General features: G+C 40.6%; 1 protein-coding gene across 1 annotated transcript in view; it reads right to left on the bottom strand.

Annotated features, from left to right (window-relative positions):
* XRN2 (5'-3' exoribonuclease 2) overlaps positions 1–18,799 on the bottom strand; it is a gene marked incomplete at its 5' end in the record, with an annotated part of 50,859 nt that overhangs the window by 12,702 nt on the left and 19,358 nt on the right. Inside the window, 11 exons of the mRNA XM_082480212.1 lie at positions 4,037–4,164; positions 5,656–5,790; positions 5,889–5,957; positions 8,047–8,103; positions 9,972–10,051; positions 10,156–10,253; positions 11,138–11,221; positions 13,299–13,371; positions 13,877–13,966; positions 14,049–14,156; positions 17,833–17,968. Coding sequence (XP_082336338.1) covers positions 4,037–4,164; positions 5,656–5,790; positions 5,889–5,957; positions 8,047–8,103; positions 9,972–10,051; positions 10,156–10,253; positions 11,138–11,221; positions 13,299–13,371; positions 13,877–13,966; positions 14,049–14,156; positions 17,833–17,968 — 1,058 coding nt within the window. The remainder of the gene's footprint in view (positions 1–4,036; positions 4,165–5,655; positions 5,791–5,888; positions 5,958–8,046; positions 8,104–9,971; positions 10,052–10,155; positions 10,254–11,137; positions 11,222–13,298; positions 13,372–13,876; positions 13,967–14,048; positions 14,157–17,832; positions 17,969–18,799) is intronic.

Below are 18,799 nucleotides of genomic sequence, written 5' to 3'. Positions count from 1 at the left end.
ACCCGCAGGTCTCCTAAGCCTGTCTCGGTTCCCCTTTTGCTTGCTGGGAGACACAAACTTCCAGGAAAAATCCCTCTATTCCACAGAGGATGCTTCCCCCAGCCTTCTTCTCTGTGCGGGCTGAGCTAGGCAAGACCCCCAAGCATCCGGACAATTGTACGGACTAATACAGTCTCTCCCTTCCTGACCCTCCCTGGTCAGAACTTCACATTTTAATTGAAGTTTGTTAACACATTTTCCATTCCACTGCCAGGGTCAAATGGTGCTCTAGTGAGAAACCCAGTGAGATGATGCTGGTCTCGCCCTAGTACAGCGTTTCCCCGCTTAAGGGCTAGTTAAAAACAGGTCTCCCATTTAATCACTTTCTTTCCACCTGAAGAAAGGACCCAGCTCTCCTGCCGTAACCACATCGTTTTGCAGCCCTAGGGAACAGTTTAAGAAAGAGTTTAACGAAATCATCATAAAAACATTTAAAGCCACCTTATTACTATTCATTTGTATGGCTCTGACAGTGAGTAATCTTTGAGGGAAAAAGCTCGGAGCAGTGAACTGCACTTCAAAAAGGCATAAAATTGGAGGAGAAACGACAATTAATATTTTCTTTAGTCTTCAAAACTTAGGCATTTCCTAGAGCTATAAGGCCAAATAAACCGCCTTCTCTAGCGGCTCCTCAAGTAACAATTTATCTAATCAGTGTGGCAATCAAAGAGGAGATTTTGTGTTTACTGATTGCACTAATCAAAAATCACTTTTCAAATGCAGCTAATTGACAAGTTTACTGACTGAAAGGAAAGTCATAAATCAGATACCCCGTGCTGAAGAAACCAAATATGCCATTCACAGAGTACTGCCATACTGCACTTGACTCTCCAAGTTATCAGCACAGACAATTATTCATCAACTGAAAATTGGCACATCAAAGTCAAATCAGAGAACAACAGTAAGGAACACCCACAGCAGGCTCTTGAGGAAGAGATGGCACTTTGGTTGACCGCATTGCCCTTCTAGAGTCTAATTTTATTTCATCATACATATAAAAACATAATACATAAAATGAAAAGTTGCTCTGCATCAATCCCACAAAATGTGGGAATTTTAACCATAGTTTTTCAGGAATGTGTGGGTTCTGGACGCTTCCCAATCCAATTACGCCACAACATACACCTGTTCTCTCACAATTACATAGCTGATGATCAGAACTCGGACACAACATATAACCTGCCCCATTCAGAAAATTCAGCATATGCCTTCCCATTTTTTCTAATATGATTTTCTAGTTGAAGATATTTGTGCTTTGGCAGAGACATTTGTGCTTGAACTGAAGGGAATGACTGCAAAAGGCAAGAAGACAGCTGCGCTGTCAGATCTAGGAACACCTTTTGGTACTCCTGGACAAAACGCCGTCTGGGCGAAACTGGCCCACGTGCTCAATTCTGACGACAAATTTCCATCGGAGCAAACACACTGTCCACGCAGACTGTTCCAGTCCAATAAGATGGCCACCACCTTCTGCAGTGAGGTTCAGAGAGCTGCTGACACACTCCCACCTGGACCGGTTTGCTTCCCACTCAACGCACACAATCCATAACCCAGGTTATGTTACCGTGTTCAGGTGTTGTCTCATTTTTAAAAGCATCCTTCAGTGTGAGTGTCAGAAAGATTCATTTCAGCTGGAATTTTTGGCTATGACGCTTGGAGGTATTCTTCTAACAAGGGTTTAAGTAAGGGTTTAACCCTTTAACCAGGGTGTCTACCTGGTAAAAGAGGAGTTAAGACACATGCGGCCACTTGGCATTGATTAAGTCAACCACCGCTGTAGTTAGTTGTAAAGACTTCACATTGCAGTCAGTTTGAATCAGAAGTTAATTAGAGTTCAAGACTAATCTCCTAGGACAAGCTTGCCATCCTTAGTAGAAGAGGAGGAGAAACACGACAAAATTAACTGACAAAGAATACATTTGCAGCATGTTGCACCGCAGTCTCCCACCAAAACAGAGTGTGCCAGGAACCAGCTTCTCGACTCCCGGGTGAAGAGCCCCGGAGAGCAACGGCAGGCGCACAACCCCTGCTTTGTGAAAACGCCTTTGTACGACTACCGCTGGCAGCGCGTGAAGCAGCACGCCGCAACGGTGGCTGGAGGGACCAGCACGTTGACCTGGCGCCTCTTTCTGCCGCATGAACAGGAAAGCACGAGATCAACCTCTGCCTAATGGAAAAAGCGGCATTAAGGAAAGTGGTACAACAAGAGAAAGGAAGGGGGGGGGGGGGGGGAAAGCCTTGCTTTCAGATTTGCCAGGCACACTGGCAGAATAGCAACCGAGGATGCCCAAGGCAATTTGAGGGTGACGAAGGGGCAGAAGATAAGGGGAGGAAGGGACACATGAAAGAAAGCCACCAGACAGTTTTTTCTAAGGCCAACAGATGGACTGGGATTTCATATCGATCAGTAGATTCAAGCCTACTCAATCTGAAAGAACGGTGCCACTGGGGCATATTTTTGCATGTGGAGTGCTTCCTATACAACACAAGGTGCTCAGATGCCATGAGGATGAGAGCTTTTTAAGTACTTAATTAGCAAGATCAGCTCCATGTACATAAGGCAGAGAAAACTCGTTTGAAATAAGTATTTCCCACAAAGTGTCAAGACTTGAGTTTCAGAAGACTTGAATGGCAGCACAGGGACTGATGGGCTCATGAATACTTTCTCTCTCCCCAAAAACCACACAGACTTTCTCTTTTGGGGGATTCAAAACCAGGACAAATACAAAAACGTGATGCCTGTCTGGTAGTTCTGCTTTCCCATTCCCCACACTCTTTTTAGATCATATTTCTTGTTTGTTTAAAAAAAAAACCACTTGTTTTCCTCAAATCAAGCTAATAGCTCCAGGCGCTCGTATTCAATCCATCTCTCCACTTAAACCAATCTGATTCCTTGCACAAGAAAGCTTCTGCACCTACTACTCAACTACACTTCATCTACTTTGGGACTGGACAAAAAGTTTAATTCAGAGTGGCCATCGATACAATTTATTCACCATTTCAAATGCAACAAAAATGCAAGTCAGGTATAAAAAGGCTGACAGCTTCACTATGCAGTCATCTGGTCTTCTATATGCGACAAAATGTTGGAGCTCAAACTTCATCTGTGTCAGCTGTTTAAACTTCAAACGCTTGCATAATTCAATATTGCAAGAATTCAGCTGAACGGTGAGAACTTAGTTTAAAGCACCTTTTAGGCAGTTTAGCCGAGTTTCTTCCTGTCTCAATCCCACCACTACAGAAATGCGGCTCCTGATAACTGGTGAAGAGACAGGACTCTAGCATCCTTTTTGGGAGCCCTTCATACGGACAATTCCTTCCCATGATGAAGAACTCCACTTTAGGTGGCACAGGATTTATCTTACCACTTCTAGCGACCCACTTGTTCACCAAACCAACAGCAGCGGCATCCCTGACCTCCTGACCATCTCCTACCACCTCTTTGCCAAAAGTCACAAGACCTACTGCAAGCAGGAGAAGCCAACGCAGGACCGTGAATGAGCCATTTTGGTTTAGTCTGGCACCTTGGCACCAAGCACAGCTCTTCTGTCAGTCCTACAATCTCTCCTGATCTGCCACCATGCCTTGTGCATTAGTTATTTTCTGGGGCCAGCATCCTCCTCTTGTTGTTTTCTTCAGACACATAGCACCAAGCTTCTAAGTCTACTGATGCTGGTGACATTGAGATTCAGCCACAAACTGAACACGTTATGGATAATAGACACTAGGAACCCTTAGTAGACAAAATGCTATTCTTCCTATTGCACTTGAATACTGGGCACAGTGTTCAAAATGGGATCCCACTTACAAGCACATAATTACATTTTAATACATTTCACTACAGTAATTCCATAAAGGAAGAACAACAGAGAAGAGCAACACAAGGTTAACGAAGACGGATGTCTGACTCCACTTTTGATTTGTAATAGTGCAACAGACCAAAATAAAACCGCAGTATTTCTCAAACTCTGAAATGCAGAAAGCAGAACCCACTTACTTGACAACAATTTAGGAATCTGCTGCTGCCCACTCAGAAGCGGCCTGGTGTATGGGCTCCCGTAAGTTCCAAGAGGTACCGCATTGGCATACATTCCTGGCATCCCTCTTTCCCTTGGCATCGTATGGCTATTATGAGCAAGAAATGGAAAGGAAAAAGAATATGAACGCCATTTTACAGCACAGCTGCTACCCAGCCCATCAAATACCCCAGCTCTCTCCAGCGTGTCGGTGGAGATGTGCACCAGCACAACGCAGTGACTCGCTTACAGATCAGGGTCCCAGGCACAAACAAAGCACACGCTTTGCAAGCCGGTCCCAGCAAAAATCCTGAAGTTTCTATAGCAAGCCACAATAAGCAAAAACCCCCCCATGTATTTCCTGCAAATTGTCTAAGAGTTCAGTAACCCTGAACTGCTGTCACATTTCACACGAAGTGAGAGCTGACAGAGATGAGGGACTTAAAAATACTGGTGTGACAATGCTTGCCAGGCCTTTGCTGTTTTTCCTGTGCAAGAACCACATTCACATTAAGACTTTGATGCTTTTGGCGTCTGCCATCCTGGAGAGCAATTTAACGAGACATCATATGTGATCAATAACATAGCTATACATTTTTTTTTTTTATAACTATGACATGGAAGAACAGAAGATGGTTCCACGTGTAGCACTGGAACAATTATGTTTTCCAACAAACGAATGGGGGGAAAGGGTGTTGCTTTTTCTTCTTCCAGTTCCTCCAGAGATGTAAAATGAAGAAGAAAGCATTTTCTCTTCCTAAAGAGACACTCGTGTTCAGTTGCTCACAGAGTTTAATTTTACTTGCTAGTAATACAATCTCCTTTAAAATGTTCTCTTTTCTGGCTCTGATAAACATACAGCTCCTTTCCCTCCCCAATAAGGAAAACCACTTCATTTTATCTGTAATACATAAACCCAGCTCATTCTTTCATCCTGCACTCAGAAGCATTCTCGTACTACACTGCAGCACCTGAGAAAGTCACCTGGACTTTTGGAGAACTAATAAAAACTGACAGTGGCAATGTCTTGAAAAGGGACAATCAAACGGATTGTATGGCATAACACACGCTTCATACACAGGTTCTTAAAACTTACTCATTTTTAAAAGCATAAAAGACATTCCTGTCTTCATAACAGTCTTAATTATCACTTGTCTGCAATATTCTCACTGTACCTTCTGTACTTCAAGCAAGTAACCACCAAACAAGTTGAAAAAAAAAAACAAAAAAACCACCAGTGGGAAAGCTAGCTAGAAATATCTAGTGGAACCTCCCCCCAAACCAAGAATAACGCAAGACATTACTGCAAAATTATAGTGATATACAGTTTTCATCAATACTGAATTTAAATATCAGATGTCAATGTTTCCAACATGGAACACCAGCACCTAATCTCTCTGACAGTCCATCCCTACCCCTTTGGTTTTTGTTGTTTGTTTTTTTGTTTGTTTGTTTGTTTTTTGTTTATGGGGTTTTGTTGTTTTTGTTGGGTTTTTTTGTGTTTTTTTTTTTTTTTTTTTTTTTTTTTTTAAATTAAGAGAGCAATAAATGAGTATAGTCGTCACAGCAAGACAGTCAGTAACAATGCTGCCAGTCTTACCCTAAAGTTCTAAACGCTGACTGGTCCAAATGGACTGGTTTTCTGTCTCGGTTAAAACCAAGCTGTGGTCTCCAAGGCCTGCCATCGTTGTTGGTTTTTTCCCAGTCTCCTGGCTTCAGAACTGGAGCAGGTTTCCTTAACATTAAAAATAGTTCCGTCAATACTTATCAGAGCATATACTCAGATTAATGAAAGAAAATGGGGTTATTTGAAAACTGACAACTGATACTTACTTCGCACCAGGTAGCACTACGGCCTTGAAAACAAAGTCTTCATCAAATTGTGGATCTTTGAAAGAGATACTAGGAGAAAGCATTTGAGGATTAAGTTTACTTGATAGTTAAGACAAGCAAGGTTAAAACGTAACTGCTGCTTTATTAACAGTGATGTACAACACAGAAAAAAGAAGATTCAAGAACCCACAACTGAAACTGCGAAGTGCATTTCTTGCACATGGATGTACTGACTATATTGGACTCGGATGCCTCAATTATTTCCCACAGGGTGACCTGTTTCCTCCCCTGTATCAATAAGCAGGCAAAAAGAAAGTTTAACTGTTTCCTAGACATTGGTCCTGTGAATGGTAATGAAAGTATCTTCTGCAGACCCTTGAGTACAAATCCTCTACTCAAAGCACTGATTGTACTTGATTAAGCTCAAAGGCTGCCACAGTACAGACAGGAAGGGTATCAGCTTGCTGCGCAGGCTAGTCAAAAGCGTACAAAACTTAGAAGTGGGATTTCCTGGGCCAGGGAGTTTTTATCCTGAAAGGAAGCTTTGCAGTTGCATGCAGTTCTTCTGGGGGAGGGGGGTTATATACCTATTTTCAGTGATATCTTGCAGACCCTGAATTTTGAGCTGTCTAGAATTAGACAGACTAAATAGAAATAGAGCAAAAAGTGCTGGTACGATGCATTATATAGCAGTTTGGGTTTGCTCTAGAAAAAATAACGCACACTCCTAGCAATTCCAATCTCCTGGTGTAAGTATCCAGGTCTCAGGTAGGTCCCACTGGGGACGCGTTTGAAGTACACAGCACCAGCCTGCTTCCTGTTCTCTCACTACCTACCATTTGGTATAGAAGAATGCCTGGGGTGCCAAGAGAGAGAAAAGCAAACGACTAGGCAGAATAATCTCACTCTTCCAGCTGAAATACATCTGTTTTTCAGCACAGAGAATGGATGAGACTCGAAGGAAAGAGAATAATGGCCCCTTGGAAAATTCAGCCAAAGTCACAAGAACTGAAGAGCAGAATCATGACTGCTCATACTATCTCAAAAGACAGGAAGAAAAATCCTTGCAATAGAAAAATGGACAGAAGCGTAAAACAATTCAAATCTCCTGACAGCAGCGGATGGAAAGCCAAAAATTACCTTTAACTCATCGCTCAAAGTAACTAAATCCCCATTTCAAAACATCCTTTCGACAATATCCTGACAAGCCACAACTTAGCATTTCTTACTGCCTGTAGACAGTTGCTCTGGTTGAACCAAGTTATGCCTCATTGGAGGAAAAAAAACCTATGCAGACAGATCACAAGTGATTTTCAGTGTCAAGTATCTTATGTGGCTCAAGAAGTGAAAGGTTAGAGGCGCAAGCATTACACACCTATTAGACTGTGCCCAATTAAGTGAGAATGGCATACAACACACTAGCTGTACAGAAATTTGCTGTCAAGTGCAAGAGTAATTAAAATCATCTGCAACCACAAGATTTACTCTTGGAAACTCTGCGTTGTTTTTTATTCTTTATGAAGTTTCTTATTATTCTCCCAAAAATCCCATTCAGGCAACGTTAATATTACTCCTTTACTTCTTACACACATGAAGTTTATATTCTCAGGCATCCTCTGTGAACTGCTAGGAATAAAAATGGGTAAAAATCCAAGAGGCAAAAAAATCAAGAGCTGGAGGGCTTTCAACCAATACCCAGTTCTGTCTCGGAGGCTTGCTCTCACGAACGTTTTGTTTTCTTAAATTTAAAAGGCTTGATCCAGACTACCAAGTTCTGTAAGTGTTGCTCTTCGCTTGCCAAAGACCCAGAAGTACCAACAGAGAGCGAGCAGAAAAGCAACAGCAGGAAAGGTGAGGTATTTCTGAAGGGGTGAAACACACTGGCTTTGATGCACTGAGAAATGACTATTTTGGACATCCCTGCAGGGCACGCCACTACGCACGCTCTGCTTAACCACCCTAACCCAAGCCCATTGCGTTACCACGTAATATCTTGGATTCAATTCTCACAGAAACCCAGAAACATTTAATGCAAAAGCTTCAGTTTTATTAAGAGAGGTATTCTGTTGCAAATTCAACACCACAAAACACCACGGTAAAATTAATTTTGATTGCTGTATTTTGTACACCGTTGCATTAAACCGCAGAGCTTACTTACCTGACTGCAGAATTTTGTGCAAGATCACGCAGCATTGGAACAGGAGACTCCACTACCCTGGTAAAGAGGAAAACCTGTCAAAACTTCATTTAACATGTTTCTCACCATTTGCTCCGCTTTCTCTCTTGCTACCACTCCCGCTCCTCCGTCAACTAAGCCTGCGACATATAAAAGGGACTTCAAAATTAACTTGTCTTTCCCCTAAATCAAATACAAATATAAGCAATGGAATTACCTGATCATTATTTCTTAATGTTATTACTTTTACAGCGGATTTGGGTGGATTCTCTAGCGTCTAACAGTGGGTTAACACGCTTCCTGCTGTCCAGCAGCCTGTTTACACACCTTAGTACTATTCTGCACCTTGGAAACCTCCCTGTACTGCTAGGGTTTGATTATAACAAGCCAACAGGTCCTAAGAGGGCAGGAGAAGACCAGAGAGACAGATACACATGCAGCACCATGAAGACACAAACTTGCTTCACTAGGAAGAAAATGGCTTTGAAGTTAAAAAAAAAAAAAAAAAAAAGTAGCAGCTGTTGTACACAGCACTTAAAGAGTCTCCTTTCTCACTCAGATTTAATAGGCTGACATGCAGTTGCATCTTAACCCTTTCCTTCTTTCCTCCAGAAAACTTTACCCCTTGAATTCAAGCAGACAAACAACACACTCGAGAAGATTACTCTTATCAATCAGAAATCAGATTCCTTTGTTCACCCTACTGCGCACAACTGTCGCAGACCTATGTTACACACAGAGGTCGCAAAGTGTACACGCGCTGGCTGAATTTGATCCAAATCCTTTTAGCAGAGTAAGACTTATTCCAAAGTGGCAATATAAATGCCTGCTCATCTTCACAGAATTCCTAGCGAACTATTCCTCTAGGTAAAAAAAATAGCCATTTCTCACGCCCTATCTAGAGAAGACGATGCCAGAAGAGTCTTTTTCCTCCGTTGCTATTCCCTCCAAGAACAGCTCTGACTTGCTCATATTCTTCACAAGCCATGACAAGAATAGAGAAATGTATATTAGTGAGTGTGACCTAGGATACATTATCTGTCCAACAAAATCGGAGTGTTTGTGCATTTAATGCAAATGAGTTACTGAACACCTGCTTATGCCTCTAAGCAAAGTTAGATAAATGAATGCATATCCTACAATGCGAAGATTACACCGATAATTTCTCAAACTAAATGCATTATCTAGAAAACAAAAAATATTAGCATTTTTTGTATGTGTAGCTGGTAACAGTTCTGAATTTGGTGCTATAGCCTAAATGGAAAACAGCAAAATATATCTAATATATCTCTATCTGGACTTTTCTTTATTGCAATTAAGATTAGCATATAAAAAGCAGAGCTGTTGGGGGTTTTGTTTGGTTTGTTTGAGATTTTTTTCTTTTTTAAACAGCATGCACTATTGGAAGTTACATCAGATGGCATTAAATTAACATTCATTGAAAAGCAAAGAGGCCAAACCAACATGACCTTACTGAATAAGGCTACTGACCACTATAACTTTTATTATATAGGCCCTGTTTACCTATTAAAGTCCAAACATTATGAAATACATAAAAATCAGTCTTCTACAGATGAAATGAGAAACACAAAAAAAGATTCATCAATAATTAAACACACACATTGGAGCGCTTTAACGATTTCTGATGCTGCTTTAAAAGCCTATTTCCGAAATAAAAAAGATAGGATCCTAGAACATAAGTTTTACTTGCTTGTTTTTTTTTACATATTCTGCTGATAATATGCACCTACTGTGAAACCTAGCAGAAAGCAATTTTAGCCTCAAAATGAATGTCGGGAGTTTTAGGTTTCCCGTTCTGGGCACAAAGATATTTTTACTTAAATGCAGACATAACTGAAGGAAATGTCCTCTAACATCAAACAACCCATACCAAAAGCCATACTCACTGATCTGGAAGAACGGCATTTTCATTCAGCGTAAGCTTTCCCTGGATTCCATGGCACAGCTCTGGGGGTATATCAACTGGCTACAGAAAAAAATAATTTTTCAGCTGAAGCTGAAAGCTGAAGCACTTTATTAGACCTCCACCCTCACCATTTACACAAGCCCTTAAGAAAAAGTACAACCTACCTCTGTATTTTTGGTCTTGTACTGTTCTACAATAAAGTCACAAAGCGGATGGTGTTTTCCAACAAAGAGAACATCACCACCAAGGCTATTTCTTCTGCCTAGAAAAGATGAAGAGAATGGGATAAGAGTTCAGAGCAAAGAGGGAAGGAAGGAATACGGCAGACCAGCACACCGTCCTGTTGACATATCCATGAAAGGAAAGCTTCACTGTGATTTAGGAGGAAGCTTTGAACATTCCTTGAGACTGCTGGAAAGACAGTGTCTCTGCCCAGAAGAGGATGTCTCTGGTCACAAGGGTAGTTGGCAGACAGTAAACCAATGGGAATCTTGCGTTCATTGGGAGGAACGTTGACTTTAGAACAGAGCAATGTTGAAGATACAGACAGGCTAGGTAAAAAAAAAAAAACAACAAAACAAACAACAAACCCAAACTCCCCCAAACCCACACACCTTCCAAGAAGTTTACCTACAAGAACCAGCTATTATTTTTGCACAATGGAGAAAGTAACACACACATTTGCCTACATAAGCTGAACACGAAGCTTCACGTATCATAACTGGACACAGACAGCCTGCTGGTCAGAACAGCCAATACACTTATCAAGTTTTACCACCAACTCTAACCATGGAAAAAGTTTATTCTTTTGATTGCAAAATATTAATTTAACAAGTACTTTGACAGTATATACTGGTAGAATTTTTTCATATGATTAAGCTGGCATCTAATTTTCCGGCTAAGGCTTATGCTGGTCTACTTGAGTTAAAGAAAAGTAAGTGAAAGCTACAAAAACAAACCCACCAAGGATTATTCTAATTACCAGCAACACCCATGAAGAAGAAGCCGCAGCCTGTGTCCTGGTTTGAGGTCTAAACCAGGACAACCTGCCATAATTCAATCCAACCAAACACCTATTATATCTTGTTCTTACTACGGTGTTTCCCCCTAAAAGAGCAAGTTGTAACAAAATATCACAATTCTTACTTTCTTCAGGAGTGAGGTCAGGGTAGACTTCTTCCAGGGCAGCTCTAAGGCGTCGCTCATCAACGAATGGCAATAATGCAACACCTAGTAAAAACAATTTTTTTTTCATACTTGTTGAAAAAAAAAAAAAGAAAAAAACAAAACGAAACAAACCACAAAACAAACCACACAAAACAAAACAGAGACACTATCATGGAAAGCTCCAATAGATTCTTCACCCAAGAAACAACTGTTGCAAGAGTCACAGAAAAGAAAACCCTAAATTTTCAGAGGTTGTGACCCTGCAGGCTCTTTATAGAAAAATAGGTCAGTGGTAGTGCAAGTTGAAAAGGGAAGCTTATCTCAAAGCACCCCGCCATCCTCTTCCTCCTCCCCAGTCCTGAGTAAGCACTGGGAAGCAATAACATCTACCCACACCTGCCTCATTTAGGAACACGATGAGCTCAGTAAGACAGTCATTATTTGTCTCACTGGCTACAGATACTCCCCTGACAGAACTCAATGCTACTTTATTCAAATTAATTTATTAAGAGACAACAATGCACGAAATCACTCCAAGTTCAGCGACGAGGTGATGCAGATAGTATCCATTGGGGAATAATTCACACCAGCTATTAATTTTACTCAGATAACATGGAGGCTCTACTTAGGATCAAAACCCCTCACTAAGCAGCACATCTCAGAGCTTCGGTCATACTGAATGAAGCTGGAGAATAGCCTTCCATGGTATGCCTCAGTATACGTTTTCTTCTATTTTCTTCTATTATAAAATCAAAAAAAGCACTAAGAAATTCTTCAAAGATTTACTTGTGTCACCCCTGTTATCGACTGGAATCTGGAGTAATTATTTTAGTTTTCACTTCCCTTACCACGAACACTATAACTTTTCCGGACCAAGATGACAGCAAAGGCTTTCTACTAAACTGATATTTGTAGTTTCATATTTGTGCCTGTACCAGTTCTACCAGCAGGCAGATCTCAGGTGTACCAGATAAGGTCAAGACAAGGTATACCAGATGCTTTTTAACGGAGATAGTCTGGTACTTCCACCTTGGAAAACAATTCTTGTTTCACAACTGCCTTTTAAAGATGAAAATTCCAGATGTTAATGCAGAACAAAGAGCTTATAATGCAATTAAGCATTAAATGAATCAAAAGTAACATTGCAGGCTGCTGAAAACATGTGGGAGCTACTTAAAACATTACTGCTCTAGACTGTAGATTTGATAACTGGACAAAAGGACTAAGGAAAGTTGCCAGAATAACAATAGGGGTAAGAAAGGGCTTCAAGTTACAGAGGGGAAACCTGCTACACAACACGTCTCGTAATACCTAGGAATATTCTCTTTGATTTTGGAACACTTTCCCAAGTAAGATATTCACGTGGCTACTTCAAAAGAAGAATCACAGACCCACTGACATCAGCAGGAACCTCTGGAGATCATCTAGTCCGCCCCCTTTGCTCCAGCATAGTTATGGGCTGCTCAGGTTGCCCAGGACTGTGTCCAGCTGGGGATGGAATATCTCCAAGGACAGAGACTCCACAGCCTCTCTAGGCAATGTGTTCCAGCATCTGACCACCCTCAGAGAAAAAATGAGCCTTCTTATGCTCAGAAGGAACTTCATGAGTTTCATTTTGTGCCCAAATAATTATATAATAATTATATAATAAATAAGAAGCTGCATTAAATACTGTAGCTGTTTTTTCATTCTTTGTACGCATCCGAATATTTCTATATTCCCCAAAGTATTTTTCGCAAGGTACTAATGAGCCACTGATTGAACAGAACAAGATCCATTAATTAAATGCAAAGGAGACAAAAGACAATTACATAGTAAGGCTGATAAAAATAGAAAAATGATTAATCTAGTTCAGGACAAAATAACAAATCTAGAATGGCTGCTGAAATGACTAATAATCATTGCCAAACCTAAATCAGTTACCGAATCATAATTTGTTCTTCATACTAATTTCTTTTCAAAAATATACCTGCTGCAAAATACCTCTCCCCCACACCAAGTAACACAAATTACCTGAGTGCCCTGCTGCGTCTTTATCTCACTAAGATAATTTTCCATTTTTTTTTTCCCATTCTTACATAGATTCTTAAAACTAAGGTCAGTATACTACAGCTCAAAAAAAAAAAAGTTGAAATTTCACCTTGCCAAGCGTATTTCTTCCCATTTAAATCAATAGCAAAATCTTCAGGGTAGAAGTCAATTATGCTTGATTCCTGTATTTGAGAAAATAATAAAAAAATTGTTAAAGCCAATTATGAAATTGATCCAGAATGCTATGTAGCACTGTACTTTGCAGAGGATGAGCAAAGACAAAGCTAAGAAGGATGAAAAGAACTGACTAATAGAAACATCTTTTTGTTAAATGCCATTTAAACACAAAGTGTGGTTGGGCACTTCCATTACTTAGAGTATCAAACCAAGAAATTAAGCAGGATAGAATAATTCCAGGTAACTGGGTTAAGGTATCTGCTCCCCAGTTAAGTTTTTCAAGGTTTCTTTAAGGAAGCAAATAATTTACTCAAGTGTGAGAGTCGGGAACTGAAACATTTGAATTCTAAGAATCACTTTTATGGATCTTTGAAGAATCTCTGCAAGCTACCAAAAACGTTCCCTCCTGGTCTCCCATTATTTTTTCTGCCTGAATTAAGAAGCAGCAAGCCATGCTCACACAACTGCAAGACGACATAACCTTACGGAGAGGAACGCAAGGATTCTTACCGGATCTGTCATGAGCTTCCTCCATGTCGGTGGCAGAAAATTTCCACTGGCAGCTGGAAATACTCCCATAAGTTGTTCAAGAGGCTTAAACTGTTGAAATTAAACAAGAGATGTAGGACACTTCTAATGAGCTGCTAAACTGCAAATAAATAAATAAATAAAGACGCCCTACCGGTTTTGAGCCTTTCTCAAAATCTGAAGGCATGTCTGCAATACCCTCAAAGTCAGAGGCAAACGGAGCATAGTGAAAAGGGTAATACCAGTTCCAGGATGCACAGCCCTAGGACAGACAAAGAAAATCAGACGAATCAGAAAAGAAAAAAAATAAATAAATACCAAAACCAAAACACATAGCCCAGTCACTAAAGATGACAAAATTTAGCCCAGCATCAACCAGGAGAAAGAGGAGTCCCCATGATTAGAAAAGAAAGAGCTCTTGCCTCTAAAGGTACTCTGGACTTCAGGTTGGGACTTAACTTTTCATAGCCAGACTAGAGCGAGTGAGTTCACTGGACAGTGAATGGAGACCTCGGGCATTTCCTCGGCAGCACAGAACAGCAGATAGACTTCTATGCCAAAGTACTCTTGCTATGGGCTAGGTTTGAGTCACTAAGGGAGACAGCCAAAGAGACAGGACCTAGCACCATAACGACACAAAAGACCTTACAGCAGAATCTTAACCTCAGCTTCAGGACACCGTAACATACCTCATGCCTTATTCCTCCCCCTTGAGAAAAAAAAAAAAAACAAAAAAACAAACAAAACAAACCCACAAAACCAAAACCCACCACACGAGCACGTGCGCAAAGTCCAATAAAAGCGGGCACAAAAAATGTCTTGCAGAGTAGGAAATCACAGTCTATCCATACAGTTAACCAGTCCCTGGGGCTAAGCTGAGGAGCCTGTAACAACTGGACACGTTTTCAAGCCGTGTAGAGCTGCTACCACAGCTGGAAGAGGGAAATACACACAGATGACACAGAGCAGGAATTTCCAAATTCTCTGTAATTGTATAAACAGCAGAATCGTACCAGTCAGAAAGCCATTACAGAGGTCTCAACAGGAACAGGAGAAGTATTTTTCTGGCAGCATATAGTTTGCACTGCTGTTTTGCAATGCAAAACCACGCCGCCAACTTGGGAATGTGAGAGACCAAAGAACTCTCATACGATATGCTCTACAAGGTCTGAAAATGTGAACAATATTTGTTGCAGGTTGAAAAGTATTCTGGTTTTAACTGTTACTTTTCTGTTCGGTAGAAGCACTAATACACACTGTGAGTTACATTTTGCTCTTCCCCTCTTATTCTTCTGTCTTGAATATTGGGAAATATGAAGTGCATTCACTTGAAAGAGGCAAAATAATCCTCAAAAAGGAGAAAATAAAGTAAACTCAAAACACATCAGAACACAATGCACTCTGTAAAGGAAATGTGGCTCTAGAAGGTCTAAGTCAAGTTTTCACCTCCTCAGCTATTTTTCTTAGCAGTACCACTTGAAACAAAAGCTTACTATTTTGACTTCCAATTCTAATAAGTAAATGTCAATGAGGCTCCTCCAGCGATATTTTTGGTATAAAATTACAGAAACCATAATTATTAGATGCAATTCTTCAGATGGTTTCAGTATGTTTCAAAAGCCAGGTGGATTGCTTTCTTTTCTTTTTATTTTTTTTTTTTTATCCTCTCCAAACAGATGTTCCCACTAGTGGAACATGCCCTGCGCGATTGGCTTTTTATAAGAATAGAAAAGCATATAATGTATTCTCTTAGAAGTTTTAAGGACAATAAGCAGTAGTTATTAGAAGCAATTCTTATTATGGTTAAAAGAAAAAAAAATAAACAAAAACCCCAAGCAAACCAATTTTTAAATTCCTCCAGTCCAACAGCTTCCTAATCCAACTTCCATAGGGGCAGAAAGTGATTTGACTGCTGCTCCATACCGATACAACATACTGTTCGTGTACAGCAGGCTACAGTTATCCTGCCTACACTTAGTTCTGTTATGCCAGTACAAAGAGCAGCACGGGCAAGTATTTAATTGCTGCACTATTTTAAGTCTGCAATGTAATTTTTGTAAGGCCTAGAGAGCGACTTGCCTTCTTTTCGAGTAATCTGAATATGAAGCAAAATGGCAAAACCAAGGCCCTAAACATTTGTGTACTTTCATCAAGTTCTCGTTTCGAATATTTCTAAACTAGAAAGTATTTTCTGTACAGTCACTTTTCCTTGAGGTCTTATTGGCACTACTTCTCAATTTTCTTGAGAGCACTACGGTCCTGTCTGAAATCTGAAGTTGTTGTCAACTTCACCAATTTATTTTCTTTGCAACTGTAATCATCTATCACTTCTATATGCATCAGTCACTTCAGCCAGAACATCTACTAACTCAGAAGGACAAGGAGTCACCTACATGCACCCCAATAACTAAATTGGTTTTACAAGCTAAACTAGTGCGTATTGCATAGGAACTTGCCCATATTGTTTTTGAGTTTGGTATATGCCTGTCTTCCAGCTCCTACACATTTAGAACCTCAAATCTCTCAACAGCACACATGCAAACGCAACCCTGGTTCGAACAGTTATAAAAGCACATGATGATGTCTGCACAAGGCCGTGGCCACTGATGACAAAGCAACGAACGCATACTCCATGCACACTTCTTTGAATAAAACAAACTTAATTTTACAATCGTCAAGTAAGTACAAACATTTTGGTCACCTCGTAAATATTATCTGTTTTGCAATATACTCCCTTCCTCTAAGCCCTTCAGTTTCCCTTAAAATCCAGACTGCCTTTTGCAGTGGTTTTGTATTGTCACCCTGACAGCTAACCAGCGAGCAGACACCTACAGCTAATCTGAAGACTCATTTACACGCTTTGGAGGCACATGGGCACGTACAGAGTTCTATGACTATACCTTGCCACAGTTAACAGGACCTCGCTTTGCTTCCAGCAGACCTAAACTGTGTGGAGGACCATGGCAATTTCCACCCATAAAGGTGTCCAGGTGACATTTGTCCTTTGCAAAAGGAGCGAAGTCGAGGATGCGGAGAGCTCAGCTCTCCTGCAGATCAACCGCAACAGACTTGCAAACCTTAAACTCTGTGATTTTCATCCACTGTAACATGCAAGTCGGAGCCCAAACTCAACTAATTCATACAGTCGAAGGGAAGGGAACACACTCCCTTTTTGTTCCAAGGTGGGGGGGTGGAAAGGAGGACACCTTAAAATAAGCTAACTGTGAGACTGCATAGCTTTTTGCTGGCACGTGAGGTATTTGCCCTGCCCATGCTCTAAGTTGGGCAGGTGTGAGCCACCTATGAAAGATGTGCAGTTTTATCAGCGTGGCACCGTGTTCAAGCCACAAAGCCCGGCTGAGGCAGATAAACTTCATCGGCTCAGGCACATTCTGTTCCCAGGTCACACACAAAATATAATTTACTTTGTCTTCAGGGCACGAAGCTAGTTATTAAGCACCGGTGCAACAAACCCCAACATGTCTGACTAATCTCTTACCAATCTGACGTCTCAATTATCAGAAGATTTAAATCAGATACAGATTACTTCAATCACAATACACTTCATAGAACATCATTACGATCTATGAAGGAGACTGACAACTCTGTTCCTTTCAAATTCTTAGTAGCATTTCACGGGCTTTGTCCTTTGTTCACCCATTGAGTCATCTGTAATTTCACCACGCATGGCTATGGATTGCAAAGGAAAAATATGCATCAGTCCTTAATAAACTAACAAGCGCCGTTACTGTACGTGAGAAACAAAAACTGCATTCAAATCTTGAGTGTCAAATAGAATGGGCACCCACTTATTTTATATCTTCAAAAAAATCCACTGTTTCTCAAAAGAGAGCGACGTATAATTAGTATTTCCTGAAAAGAAATAGGGTGCAGACACAAAAGAAAGCTGAAGTTTCGGAGAAGAAATTTTTAAGTACCTGATAATAATATCTGAGAACCCAGCAAAGCCCCTCCACATAGGACTGTACAACTTTACGGCGGAATTTCTCATCAGATGCATCAACATCAAATTTGTTTTTATAGTAGCGCTGTTTCCAACCAGTTTCCCATAACCTGCATAACAAACACAATTAGATGTCAATACATGTTAATATATGCACATTTACATATCTGAATTAAAATAAAAGCCAAAGTCACTTTTGACTTCAATTCTCGTTTTTACACAATTTCAATGAAAGCATAAAAACTGACTCTTGACAGCAAGAGGATAAAATTTGACGGTTGGCATTGCAGAAACTCCAGATGAGATTCTGAAGCCACCATCCTGATAAACACGTCTTCTAAGTACTTGTTAGGAGCAGGATAGATTTTTTTAAACATGTGCCTGCTGCTGTCAGGATTTTTCAGAACAGTATTGTTCCTAGCCGGCAATTTTATCTTTCTTATCTGGAATCTCCTACCAAACCTGCCATTTGAACTTTGTTCTTTACCTCTTCCAACCACCAGAATGAGAACAAACTCTTCCCCCTCCTTATTTTGTTTAATCTACCCTAGGCCAAAATCTTTGTCTTACTAGAGTACCTTCTCACATCAAGTTCATTCCTCTACTCTTAATGTCCCTCTCCAACAGAAAAGCGATACAGTTTCTCTGCTACTCAAAATAAAAAGTAAGCAAATAAATACTAAGCAGCAGCTCGATTTCTATATTCTACTGCTGTTCAGACAAGCTATGCTTACCAGCAGAATTCTCTGCAACTCGGGAATCCCGTGCTTGCTGACTCACATCAGATGAGTTCCCTTTTACACAGGGATTTTCAATCTTTCATGCCAGAGATGGATATTGGGAGTCAAAAGAGCAATCTCCATCATTTATCCTTACTTCACACAGCTCCCCCTTATGTCTGTCTACGGACGGGGCAGGGGAAAACAACCACTTGCTCACCT

This window comes from Vanellus vanellus (assembly GCF_965231255.1).
Source record: "Vanellus vanellus genome assembly, chromosome: 3".
Lineage (NCBI taxonomy): Eukaryota > Metazoa > Chordata > Aves > Charadriiformes > Charadriidae > Vanellus > Vanellus vanellus.
Note: the sequence above shows the minus strand (reverse complement) of the source record. Positions and strands in the feature narration are given on the sequence as shown.